This window comes from Coregonus clupeaformis, chromosome 10 (genome assembly GCF_020615455.1).
Source record: "Coregonus clupeaformis isolate EN_2021a chromosome 10, ASM2061545v1, whole genome shotgun sequence".
In the NCBI taxonomy this organism is placed as follows: Eukaryota; Metazoa; Chordata; class Actinopteri; order Salmoniformes; family Salmonidae; genus Coregonus; species Coregonus clupeaformis.
In genome coordinates, this window is record NC_059201.1 from 56,722,968 (window position 1) to 56,737,029 (window position 14,062).

The 14,062-nt window shown below is 45.8% G+C and overlaps 1 protein-coding gene across 1 annotated transcript in view; it reads left to right on the forward strand.

Moving 5' to 3' along the window:
- The window catches only part of LOC121575592 (nuclear factor of activated T-cells, cytoplasmic 2), a 32,408-nt gene extending 21,429 nt beyond the window's left edge, over positions 1-10,979 (forward strand). The window contains exon 10 of the mRNA XM_041888779.2: positions 10,538-10,979. Coding sequence (XP_041744713.2) covers positions 10,538-10,590 — 53 coding nt within the window. The 3' untranslated portion in view covers positions 10,591-10,979. The remainder of the gene's footprint in view (positions 1-10,537) is intronic.
- Positions 10,980-14,062: the final 3,083 nt, after the last annotated feature.

The window sequence follows — 14,062 nt, forward strand, 5'->3', positions numbered from 1 at the left end:
CGGAGGGATCCAGATATCCCGACCAGGGGAGTTCGATGGGACAGTGGGGCTGTGTCAAGGATTCCTTCTCCAACTGGAGCTCTACTTCTCCAGCATCCGGCCGGTTCCATCGGAGCGGGAGAAGGTGTCCGCCCTCGTCTCCTGCCTCTCGGGGAAAGCCCTGGAGTGGGCCAACGCGGTGTGGAACAAAGGAGGTCTGCCCGTTTCCATCCCGGCCAACTCGGATCCAGAACCGTTGGAGATGGGTGGAACCGCTAGCCGAGAGAGCGAAGGACGACAGCGCCAGTGCCACACTGGTGGCGCGAAGGGACATTTCACCACACGTTGTCGTCAACGCTCTTCTGGGTTTGGAGGCGGCAGGCAGGGTACTCTCGCATCACCCCAGGTATCGAACACCCACACTTGTTCAGAGCCCTCTGCTGCGCACTGTAAAATACTTGTCTCCTTTCCTGAGCACATGGTAGTTCCCCAGTGTAAGGTGCTAGTCGATTCAGGTGCAGCTGGGAACTTTATGGATAGGGCATTCGCACACCGTATAGGCATTCCATTGATTCCCCTATCCATTCCACGCCCCATCAGAGCACTTGATAGTCGACCATTAGGGTCCGGGTTGGTTAAGGAAGTTACTGCACCAGTCACCATGATTACCCAGGAGACTCATTGTGAGCAGGTTACTTTTTCCATTATTGAGTCTCCTGCTTTCCCTGTGGTATTAGGTATCCCTTGGCTAGCATTCCACAACCCCACCTTCTCATGGCCGCAGAGGGTTCTCACGGGGTGGTCGCGAGAGTGTCAGGTTAGGTGTCTAGGTGTTTCCGTTGGTGAAACCACGATGGAAAGTCCAGACAGTACCTCCACCGTGCACATTCCCCCTGAATACCTCAATCTGGCGCAAGCGTTCTTTAAAACGCAGGCGACTAAATTACCACCTCATCGGGTGGGGGATTGCGTGATAAACCTCTGTATTCCGCTACCTGCGCTGAGCATGTGTCCCTGGTTCGCAAGGTGCTGGCCCGACTGTTGGAAAATGACCTTTATGCTAAGGCAGAGAAGTGTGTTTTTCCAGCAGTCCGTCTACTTCCTCGGATACCGCATTACCACCTCAGGTGTGGAGATGGAGGGAGATCGCATTTCAGCCGTGCGTAATTGGCCTGCTCCAACCACGGTTAAGGAGGTGCAGCGCTTCCTTGGCTTCGCCAACTACTATCGGAGGTTTATCCGGGGCTTTGGCAAGGTCGCAGCTCCCATTACCTCCCTGTTGAAGGGTGGGCCGTCCCGGCTCCGCTGGTCTGCTGAGGCTGACCTTCTGCAAACTGCGGGGTCTGTTCACCTCAGCCCCAGTACTGGCCCACCCCGATTCATCACTACCGTTCGTAGTGGAGGTGGATGCGTCCGAGGTTGGGATAGGAGCTGTCCTGTCTCAACGCTCGGGTACGCCACCCAAGCTCCGCCCCTCTGCGTTCTTCTCGAAGAAGCTCAGCCCGGTGGAGCAGAACTACGGCGTTGGTGATCGGGAGCTGTTGGCTGTTGTCCAAGCCTTGACCGTGTGGAGGCATTGGCTCAAGGGGGCAAAACACCCTTTCCTCGTCTGGACGGACCACCATAACCTGGAGTACATCCGGGCAGCAACGAGGCTGAATCCTAGCCAGGCCAGGTGGGCCCTATTCTTCACCCGGTTTGATTTCACTCTATTATACATCCCGGGTACGAAGAACGTGAAGGCAGACACGTTGTCCCGGCTGTATGACACAGAGGAGAGGCCCAGTGACAACACTCCCATACTGCCGGCCTCCTGCATTGTGGCGCCGCTAGTATGGGCGATGGACGCGGATATAGAGCAGGCATTACACGCGGATTCCTCTCCACCTCAGTGTCCAGATGGGCTACAGTACGTTACTGCTCTTATCCGTGATCGTCTGATCTATTGGGCACACACACGTCACCCTCATCTGGTCACCCAGGTATCGGCCATACAGTGCGCTGCCTGACCGTAAAATACTGGTGGCCTACCTTGGCTGAGGACGTGAGGGTGTATGTCTCCTCCTGCTCAGTGTGCGCCCAGAGTAAGGCACCTAGGCACCTCCCAGCTGGTAAGTTACAACCTTTACCAGTTCCACAACGACCATGGTTTTCTAACTGATCTTCCCCTCTCCCAAGGTAACACCACCATGCTGGTCATTGTGGACCGCTTTTCCAAAGCCTGCCACCTCCTTCCTCTTCCCGGTCACCCCACGGCTCTGCAAACTGCGGAGGGCCCTGTTTACACACGTCTTCCGGCACTACGGGGTACCAGAGGATATAGTGTCTGACCAAGGTCCCTAGTTGACGTCCAAGGTCTGGAAGGCGTTCATGGAACGTCTGGGGGTCTCGGTCAGCCTGACCTCTGGGTTCCACCCCGAGAGTAATGGACAGGTGGAACGGGTAAATCAGGACGTGTGTAGGTTCCTGCGGTCCTACTGCCAGGACTGGCCGGGGGAGTGGTCGGTGTTCTTGCCATGGGCAGAATATGTTCAGAACTCTCTCAGCCACTAACCTAACGCCTTTCCAGTGTATTCTAGGTTACCAACCGGTTCTTGCACCGTGGCACCAGGGCCAGACCGAGGCTCCTGCGGTGGAAGACTGGTTTCGGTGCGCGGAGGAGACGTGGGATGCTGCCCACGTTCACCTCCAACACGCCGTGCGTCGTCAGAAGGCCACCGCAGTGAGGCCCCAGTCTTTGTACCGGGGGATCGGGTCTGGCTCTCGACCCGGAATCTGCCCCTCCGCCTGCCCTGCCGGAAGCTGAGCCCGCGGTGTGTGGGGCCGTTCAAAGTCCTGAGGAGAGTCAACGAGGTCACTTATAGGTTATTACTTCCCCCTGAGGACCGTATTAACCCCTCGTTTCATGTGTCTCTCCTCAGGCCGGTGGTAGCTGGTCCGCTCCAGGAGGCTGAGGTGCGGGAGGTCCCTCCACCTCTTCTGGACATCGAGGGGGCCCCAGCGTACTCTGTCCGTTCCATCCTGGATTCGAGGCGTTGGGTGGGGGCCTTCAGTACCTCGTGGAGTGGGAGGGGTACGGACCGGAGGAACGGTGCTGGGTCCCAGTGAGGGATATCCTCGATCCCTCCATGTTACGGGATTTCCACCGTCGCCATCCGGCTCGCCCTGCTCCGTGTCCTCCTGGCCGTCCCCGAGGCCAGGGTCGGCGTGCTGCTGGAGCCGCGCGTCAAGGGGGGGGTACTGTCACGACTTCCGCCGAGGCTGCCTCCCCTCCTTGTTCGGGCAGGTTTCGGCGTTCGGCGTCACCGGCTTACTAGCTACTGCCGATCCATTTATCATCACTCCATTTGTCTTGTCTTCAAATCACACACACCTGGTCCTTATTCCCTAATTAGTCTTGGTATAAGTGTTCCCTCTGCTTCCTTGTCTGTGTGGGTGATTGTTTATTGTGGAGGTTAGTTAAGCTCGGTGGAGCTTGTGTATTGTGTATCGACGGGAGTATTTCCCGTGTGCCTTGTATTTTCCAGTGCGCCTGTTTTGTGCGCCTGTTTTGTGCCCTGGAGTGTGTTTGATGCATTTCTGCGTAAACCTATATTTTGTGTTATTCTGTGATTTACCCTCCTGCGCCTGACTCCTTCAACACCACCTCGTCACACCATGGTGGTGGTGGGGTTATGGTACGGGCAGGCATAAGCTAGGGACAACTAACGCAATTGCATTTTATCGATGGCAATTTTAATACACAGAGATACCATGTTTCAGCATGATAATGCACGGCTCCATGTTGCAAGGATCTGTACACAATTTCTGGAAGCTGAACATTTTCCAGTTCTTCTATGGTCTGCATACTCACCAGACATGTCACCTATTGAGCATGTTTAGGATGCTCTGGATCGACATGTACGACAGCTTGTTCCAGTTCCTGCCAATATCCAGCACCTTCGCACAGCCATTGAAGAAGAGTGGGACAACATTCCACAGGCCACAAACAGCCTGATCATCTCTATGCGATGGAGATGTGTCGCGCTGCATGAGGCAAAGGTGGTCACACCAAATACTGACTGGTTTTCTGATCCATGCCCCTACCTTTTTTTGTTAAGGTATCTGTGACCAACAGATGCATATCTGTATTCCCAGTCATGTCAAATCCATAGATTAAGGCCTCATTTATTTATTTCAATTGACTGATTTCCTTATATGAACTGTAACTCTGTAAAATATTTGAAAATTGTTGCATGTTGCGTTTATATTTTTGTTCAGTGTAGTACAAAAACAGGAAGCACTACCAAATGAAGTAGTGAGAAGATTGCGCCAATAGACATGGCCGCCCTGTTTCTGGCTCCTAAGCAACTTTGCAGTATTTTGTATTTTTCTGTTATTTGTCACATTATTAGTCCAGAACGTTTTTTGCATTATTACATACAGCCAGAAATAACTTTTGGATAGGGGACGTTGTTCCCACTGTGACGATTAAAACCTATCCAAACCAAAAACTGTGGCTAGATGGCAGCATTCGCACAAAACTGAAAGTGCGAACGACCGCATTTAACCACGGCAAGGTGACTGGGATTATGGTTAAATACAAGCAGTCCAGATATGCCCTCAAACAGGCAAAATGTCTGCGACAAAGTGGAGTCGCAATTCAACAGTTCAGATACGAGACGTACTGTATGTGGCAGGGACTCCAGACAATCATGGATTATAAAGGGAAAACCAGCCCCGTCGTGGACACAGATGTCTTGCTCCCAGACAAGCCAAAAACCTTCTTCGCCAGCTTTGAGGATAACACAGTGCCACCGACGCTCCCGAGGACTGTGAGCTCTCTTTCTCCATGGTCGACGTGAGTAAGACATTTAAGCGTGTTAACCCTCGCCAGGCTGCCGGCCCAGACGGCATCCCCAGCTGCATCCTCAGAGCATGTGCACACCAGCTGGCTGGAGTGTTTACAGACATATTCAATCTCTCCCTATCCACTTGCCGCCCCCTGGTGGTGAAGGTAGGCAAAAACACCTCCACTACGCTGATGCTCAAACAAGGGCCCCATAAGGGTGCGTGCTCAGCCCCCTCTGTATTCCCTGTTCACCCATGACTGCGTGGCCATGCACGCCTCCAACTCAATCATCAAGTTTGCAGACGAGAACAGTGGTAGGCCTGATCACCAATAACGATGAGACAGCCTACAGGGAGGTGGTGAGGGCCTTGGCAGAGTGGTGCCAGGAAAATAACCTCTCCCTCAACGTCAACAAAACGAAGGAGCTGATCGTGGACTTCAGGAGGCAGCAAAGGGAGCACACTCCTCATCCACATCGATGGGGCTGCAGTGGAGAAGGTGAAAAGCTTTAAGTTCCTCGGCATACACACCACTGACAATCTGAAATGGTCCACCCACACAGACAGTGTGGTGAAGAAGGCGCCTCTTCAACCTCAGGAGTCTGAAGAAATTTGGCTTGGCCCCTAAGACCCTCACAAACTTTTACAGATGCTCCATTGAAAGCATCCTGTCGGCCTGTATCACCGCCTGGTACGGCAACTGCACCGTCCGCAACCACAGGGCTCTCCAGAGGGTGGTGCGGTCTGCACAACGCATCACCGGGGGCACACTGCCTGCCCTTCAGGATATCTACAGCACCCGGTGGGTGTCACAGGAAGGCCAAGAAGATCATTAAGGACCTCAGCCATCCGAGCCACTGCCTGTTCACCCCGCTATCATCCAGAAGGCGAGGTCAGTACAGGTGCATCAAAGCTGGGACCGAGAGACTTAAAAACAGCTTCTATCTCAAGGCCATCAGACTGTTAAATAGCCATCACTAGCCGACATCCACCTAGTACCCTGTCATCACAAGCCGGCTACCACCCGGTTACTCAACCCTGCACCTTAGGGCTGCTGCCCTATGTACATAGACATGGAACACTGGTCACTTTAATAATGTTTACATACCTTTTACCCATTTCATATGTATACTGTATTCTAGTCAAGGCCATTCTATTCAACAATTGCTGTACATATACAATTCTAGGTATTCTTCAGGTATATACTACATACAGTCACCGTATACAGTGCATTCGGAAAGTATTCAGACCCCTTGATTTCTTCCACATTTTGTTACGTAACAGCCTTATTCTAAAATTGATTTAAAAAAAGGTTTCCTCATTAATCTACACACAATACCCCATAATGACAGAGTGAAAATAGGATTTTAGAAATTTAGACAAATGTTATAAAAATGTTTAACAGATATCTTATTAACATAAGTATTCAGACCCTTTGCTATGAGACTCGAAATTAAGCTCAGGCGCATCCTGTTTCCATTGATCATCCTTGAGATGTTTCTACAACTTGATTGGAGTCCACCTGTGGTAAATTCAATTGATTGGACATGATTTGGAAAGGCACACACTTGTCTATATAAGTTCTCACAGTTGACAGTGCATTGGTCAGGGAGGTGATGGTCACTTTGACAGAGCTCCAGAGTTCCTCTGTGGAGATGGGAGAACTTTCCAGAAGGACAACCATCTCTGCAGCACTCCACCAATCAGGCCTTTATGGTAGAGTGGCCAGACGGATGCCACTCCTCAGTAAAAGGCAAATGACAGCCTGCTTGGAGTTTGCCAAAAGTCACCTAAAGGACTCTGACCATGAGAAACAAGATTCTCTGGTCTGATGAAACCAAGATTTAACTCTTTGGCCTGAATGCCAAGTGTCACGTCTGGAGGAAACCTGGCACCATCCCTACGGTGAAGCATGGTGGTGGCAGCATCGTGCTGTGGGGATGTTTTTCGGCGGCAGGGACTGGGCAACTAGTCAGGATAGAGGGAAAGATGAACGGAGCACAGTACAGAGAGATCCTTGATGAAAGCCTGCTCCAGAGAGCTCAGGACCTCAGACTGGGGCGAAGGTTCACCTTCCAACAGGACAACGACCCTAAGCACACAGCCAAGACAATGCAGGAGTGGCTTCGGGACAAGTCTCTGAATGTCCTTGAGTGGCTCAGCCAGAGCCTGGACTTGAACCCGATCGAACGTCTCTGGAGAGACCTGCAGCGACGCTCCCCATCCAACTTGACAGAGTTTGAGAGGAGTACTGAGTAAAGGGTCTGAATACTTATGTAAATATTATTCCATCTTTTTTTTTATACGTTTGCAAAATTTTCTAAAAACGTGTTTTTGCTTTGTCATTATGGGGTATTGTGTGTAGATTGATGAGGGGGAAAAACAATTTTAGAATAAAGCTGTAAAGTAACAAAATGTTGAAAAAGTCAAGGGGTCTGAATTATTTCTGAATGCACTGTATTCTATCCACATACTGTCCATAATGTCTATACATCCCATCCCATCACACACTACATGGCCAAAAGTATGTGGACACCCCTTCAAATTAGTGGATTCGGCTATTTCAGCCACACCCGTTTCTGACAGGTGTATAGCATTGAGCACACAGCCATGCAATCGCCATAGACAAACATTGGCAGTAGAATGGCCCGTACTGAAGAGCTCAGTCACTTAAAGTGGCACCATCATATGATGCCACCTTTCCAACAAGTCAGTTCATCAAATTTCTGCCCTGCTAGAGCTGCCCCGGTCAACTGTAAGTGCTGTTATTGTGAAGTGGAAATGTGTAGGAGCAACCGAGCAGCCGCGCACAAGCCTAAGATCACCATGTGCAATGCCAAGCGTCAGCTGGAGTGGTGTAAAGCTCGCCGCCATTGGACTCTGGAGCAGTGGAAATGGGTTCTCTGGAGTGATGAATCACGCTTCACCATCTGGCAGTCCGGCGAACGAATCTGGGTTTTGCGGATGCCAGGAGGAAGCTACCTGCCCCAATGCATAGTGCCAACTGTAGGCTGGGCCCCTTAGTTCAAGTGAAGGGAATTCTTAACACTACAGCATACAATGACATTCTAGACAATTCTGTGCTTCATACTTTGTGGCAAGAGTTTGGGGAAGGTCCTTTCATGTTTCAGCATGACAATGCTTCCGTGTACAAAGCGAGGTCCATACAGAAATGTTTGTCGACATTGGCGTGGAAGAACTTGACTGGCCTGCACAGAGCCCTGACCTCAACCCCATCTAACACCTTTGGGATGAATTGGAACGCCGACTGCGAGCCAGGCCTAATCACCCAACATTAGTGCCCAACCTCACTAATGCTCGTGGCTGAATGGAAGCAAGTCCCAGCAGCAATGTTCCAACATCTAGTGGAAAGCCTCCCCAGAAGAGTGGAGGCTGTTATAACAGCAAAGGGGGGACCAACTCCATAGTAATGCCCATGATTATGGAATGAGATGTTCAAGCAGTTGTCCACATACTTTTGGTCATATAGTGTGTATACATTCAAACATACATTCATACATACATACGGACTCCGACATTGCTCGATTTCTATATTTCTTAATTCCATTAATTTACTTTTAGATTTGTGTGTATTGTTAGATACTACTGCACTATTGGAGCTAGGAACACAAGCATCTCGCGACACCCGCAGTAGCATCTGCTAAATATGTGTATGCTACCAATGAAATTTTATTTGAGTACCTGTAGCAAAGACTATCTCTGCTCAGAGGTGGCACCACAGGTACAAAAGTGATGTGGTAAACTTAATGTATTTTCTGGGGCCTGGAGTTTTTCCTGATCTCATGTCCTAGTCAGGTAGAACTCCTATGGGTCCTATTCGTAGGAGATGACAAAATATTATTATTATTATTATTATTATTATTATTATTATAATAGATAGCTTCCCTTTTCATCTGTGCTATGACTATAGGGGTGGGATTTTTCTTGTCGGGTCATGTGAATTGGAAACACTCCTGGCCTAAGATGGATCAAACTCTTTCAAACTACTACAAACCTTGTTATTATTCATTCTGAATCTGGTATCAAAAGAGCCAGAGACAACAACTTCAATGGACAACAGGGCTGAGCGTTATGCAAAGAATGGTTACAATGTATTTAAATATTTATTTCACTCTATACACACAATGTTAAGCACTGGATGTTGAAAAATAAAAAAGACAGACAGGTTTCATAATTTTTTGTTTGTTCATAAAACCTATTTGTTCATCTGATTAGTGCTCTTTTGCAATTATTCATTCTGTAAACTTTATGTAAGGCTGGATTACATTTAACACTATACACAGTAGACTTTGTAAGAAGGCAGGGTTACATTTAACACTACACAGTAGACTTTGTAACAAAGTTTGTTTTATGTGTAAGTCATAAAACCACTAACCTTTTGTTGTCCTGTTCTCCAGCTGGCCCACCAGAGGTAGGTTCTCTGGCACTCACTGTAGGAACGGATTGCCTCTAAAATCTATATTCAATCATTGAATCAACTACTTTCAACATTTTCATTGAAAATATTTTTTTCTTGAACGTCACTATATTGCACTCTATTCTAACCAAACCTACATTACCAGTTCATATCAGTAGGTGTCATTATTCACTAGCTAGTCAAAAAGACTGACTCGATGATGGCTGCCTGTCTCTGTATTTGTGAAAGTTATGGTGGTGCTAGAATCTATTAATTCTCTCTTTCTGCATTAGCCATCAATCTGTTATGGTGGGACAAATGTGTTCATATTGTCTGTGTAGACTGCTCTGTGGCAGAATTTGTAGGTTTTTTACTTATAAGACAGTGAAATTTGCGCCACAAACATTTGTGAATAACCACCAGCAGTGGAAATAAAAGAATATGCCATCATTCGTGGACAAAAAAACTGTCTGACTAACCTTTTCAGGAACTTCAGTATCAGCAGCAGATCGCTTCATCTTCTTTATCGTGTGCCAAACACATTTATTCAATGAGTCTAAATTATTAACGTTAGCTTCTGGCTCCTTTATTGTATCAACCTAGCTAGCTAATGTTAGCTATCTATCTAGCTAGGTTACTAAAGCTAACATTAGTAATTTTGTTAGCTAGCTATAGAGTGGATTATTGTAGCAAGTTTTAGAGGACGACTAAACTGCTTTTATTAACACATACCTTGTTTGATATGAAAATTTGTGTTCGCTCTCTCATGAGGCAGGAGGGGAGTGTGAGCGAAGAAAGAAACCAAGTGCAGAGTCAAAAAACTAGGTGCTGGTGCAACCAAACTAGTTGTTGAGAGGCGTGGTTGATTAGGCTCCGTAGGCTGTAGCTAGGAGACCAGTGTGACTGACAAGTGAATCCACCTGTCGCAGTGAGCGTGGGGGTTACCGCTTGAAATCCTAGGGACAGGGTTGTATTCACTAGACAAAACAAAGGCAAGCGGGCTGAAATTGGGGGAGGTACTATATGAACTTGTGCAATAAGAAAGGCCTGCTTTTTCTTTTCCGTTGCAAATTGTTTTCCTATGTGTTTCTATGACGTGAACTAATGAATATGTTTGATAAGGTACTGGGGCAAATGCTGTCTAGCCACACGTTTTCCAGCGGCTCTGTCTCTGCCTGTGGTTTGCTTGGAGAAAAGCAGTGAAATGACACCTTGTGGAGCACCAGTGTCAATGTGATTTACTATTACAAGTACAATAGGCCTTTATGTTAGACTGTCCTAAACATTATCCCACCCTATCTTGTTTTCCAGTGAATGACATCATAAGGAATGATCTGACTGTCCACAGTAAAGAGCAGTCGTAGAAGAGCCAGGAGAATCCATATTGTGACCAACAATCACATAGGTTCGAGAAATGCCATGACATCATTCTACGGTCTGATTGACCCCAACTTCGTATATCGTGTATGCAGATGAAATCAAGTTAGGGGTATGCAGTGCCTGATATCATGGGTTATCTTATTTTAGCATGTGTATCATGTATGTGGCCTCAATGTACAGTAGACCGAAATTTATTATTTTGTCATTGTAAATAGAAACATCTTTATGAAAATCTCTATGTATTTACTAAGACAATATCGAAAAGACCAGAATATGATTGAGAGACATGTAGTGTCACATATTTTTTAGGCTTCTGTCATGTTGGCAATACAATTTTATTTTTTCATTGTATTATTTAATTTTATTTAGTGTTCCTGCCATTAAAATATATATTTAAAATCTTCTTTGTTGATTTCAAAATGAATCAATGGCTATATATCGTGATTTTAAAAGTCCCAAAATGTATGTAGCAATCACAGATTGCCCCTTTAATCTACCATTGATTTGTAACAAGTGCACATGCAGTCAATCTAACCGGACAAAATACTTCCAACCACAGGTCCCATACATCTTCTGGATGATTACTTTTTAATGTCCTCTAATATACAAAAAATCATTTCTACTCTGCAACCTCCACAATGTTGAAACGAATTGCTTTGTAACACTAAAACTAGTGGCAACTGAGCTGCCACCACCTTAAAGGAGACCAAACCTTAACTTTGCTGGAGTGTTGAAACACATGGTTGTGAGGGTATTGGGACAGATTTAAAGTGTACTGAAACATTCATCCTGAGGTGTTCTGAAACATGACATGGTTAGTTGTAACGCCACCTTGCCAGAGACTGGGAGCATTAATCCAGAAAAGGTTGAAAACACTATTACAGTGTTTCGAGTCCTGTGTAGAGCAGAATTAGATCCCTTCTTTTTTGTTGTTCCCTCTCTTAAAAGCTCCTAAACACTATGATGGTGTTTTGAATCCTGTCTAGTGCAGAATTTGATCCCTTCTTCTGGAGTTTCCAAATACTGTAAATGGGTGTCCATCCTCTTATTGTATATTCCCTGTTTACATATGGTGTGTTACGCCTCATCGGTAATTCCAAAAGGTCAAATATAGAGTACTATGCTCAAAGAACACAAGAAAATAGTTGTGAAAATAAATTAATCTGATTGTCCAGGATAATAATTGAGTACAAAATAAAATTTAAGACATGATTGAAGCTTCAAATGCTTTCTTTTATTTGCAAATTATTAAATGACAACTAAACATTAACAGGTCTTGTAAAATTTTTTATTGATAAAGACAGTTCAAAGATCTGTAAGGTATTTACCATATTGTTCTTCACAATCAACAGAAATGTGGCATTATATTTTACATTCATGGAATGAAATACAGGCAATGACTGCTAATGTTAGACGCAGCACTCATACCAAACTGGTACAAAACTTCAGCCCAGGGCTCAATGCGATCCACCTGTCATCCATTATGCGAATGTCCTGACCTGAGTCTTTATATTCAGATGATGGTACATGGCATGGAAGGTTGTTCAGATTAATTGAATCACAATACATTGGAGTTAAATTATATGATTGACAGTTGACAGTTCAGTTCATTTAGTGTAACATATAGTTTGTTGGGTATACATCAACCAGTAGATAAAACTCAAAGTTAGTAGGCAAACAAGCCAGCAGTATTAACTCAAAAGCAGGGCATAATTTGAATAAAAGTGCACGAATAGTGCAACAATGACGTGTCAATTAACTACAGCCAATGTAGCGTCAAGAAAACTGATCAATGAATCAAAATGGCTGTTTTACTTGAACTATTAGCATTAGCGGCCAAAATGCTACACAAAACAAATGTTTTTATTGAGTGAATTCCTTTTCGGTTTCCTTTTTAAATGTGATAACATTTTGTACTCAAGTTTTCATTGACGCATACTTTCTTTGATTGTTTTGGAGAGTTTCATCTGATTGTTTGCGTGCTCTCACCTGTCTTGAGTTCGTGAAGGACCTGAATACAGGAGAGGCGCCCGCAAACTTGGCTATTTTTATACTTGACCATAGAGTTTGCTAGAGAGCACAACTGCCACGAATGCCTCTCCACCTCCACGTCTGAGACTGGGGGAATTCTGAACAGTACAGCAGCACAATGTTTGAAGTTCACATTTTGCCTTTAATCTAAACATTTGTCTTCTGATATGGTATGAAAAAATAAAGGTGGAATTTCACCAAAGAACATTCTCACTAGGCCCTATTCAGACTTGAGATAAGTTGATTTAGCATGGACTTATATATCGTTTTTTACTTTAGTAAATTTTTTATTGAGTCCACGTTAAAGCTGCAATATGTAACTTTTTGGGTGACCCGACCAAATTCTGTTATAGATCTGTCATTCTCATTGAAAGCAAGTCTAAGAAGAGGTAGATCTGTTCTATGTGCGCTATTTCTACGCTTCCCATTCTTAAATAAGTGGTCCTCTGTAGCTCAGCTGGTAGAGCACGGCGCTTGTAACGCCAAGGTAGTGGGTTCGATCCCCGGGACCACCCATACACAAAAATGTATGCACGCATGACTGTAAGTCGCTTTGGATAAAAGCGTCTGCTAAATGGCATATTATATTATTATTATATTATAAATATATTTCACAGCGGTTTAGATGGTACAATGATTCTCTACACTATACTTGCTTGTTTTGTCACATAAACTGAAATTAGACAAACTATTAGAAATTTAGCAAACAGGAAATGGCGGAGTGCCTTCTTTTCTTTATAAATTTTTTGTTGTTGTCTTTTACCCCCTTTTTCTCCCCAATTCCGTGATATCCAACTGCGATCCAATTACGATCTTGTCTCATTGCTGCAACTCCCCAACGGGCTCGGGAGAGGTGAAGGTCGAGTCATGCGTCCTCCAAAACATGACCTGCCAAACCGCGCTTCTTAACACCCGCCTGCTTAACCCGGAAGCCAGCCGCACCACTGTGTCGGAGGAAACACCGCTCAACTGATGACCGAAGTCAGCCTGCAGGCTCCCGGCCCGCCACAAGGAGTCGCTAGAGCGTTATGAGTAAGTAAATCCCCCCCGGCCAAACCCTCCCCTAACGCGGATGACGCTGGGCCAATTGTGCCCCGCCCTATGGGACTCCCAGTCACGGCCGGTTGTGACACAGCCTGGGATCGAACCCGGGTCTGTAGTGACGCCTCAAGCACTGTGATGCAGTGCCTTAGACCGCTGCGCCAAAAGTATTCAATTCCTAGTGTCTTCTTTAACATTTACATTTTTACATTTACGTCATTTAGCAGACGCTCTTATCCAGAGCGACTTACAAATAGGTGCATTCACCTTATAGCCAGTGGGATAACCACTTTACAATGTTTTTTTTTCTATTTTTAATTTTTCATGTTTTTATTTTATAAAAATAAAAAAAAAATGAAGTTTTTTGTTTTTGTATTTTTTTAA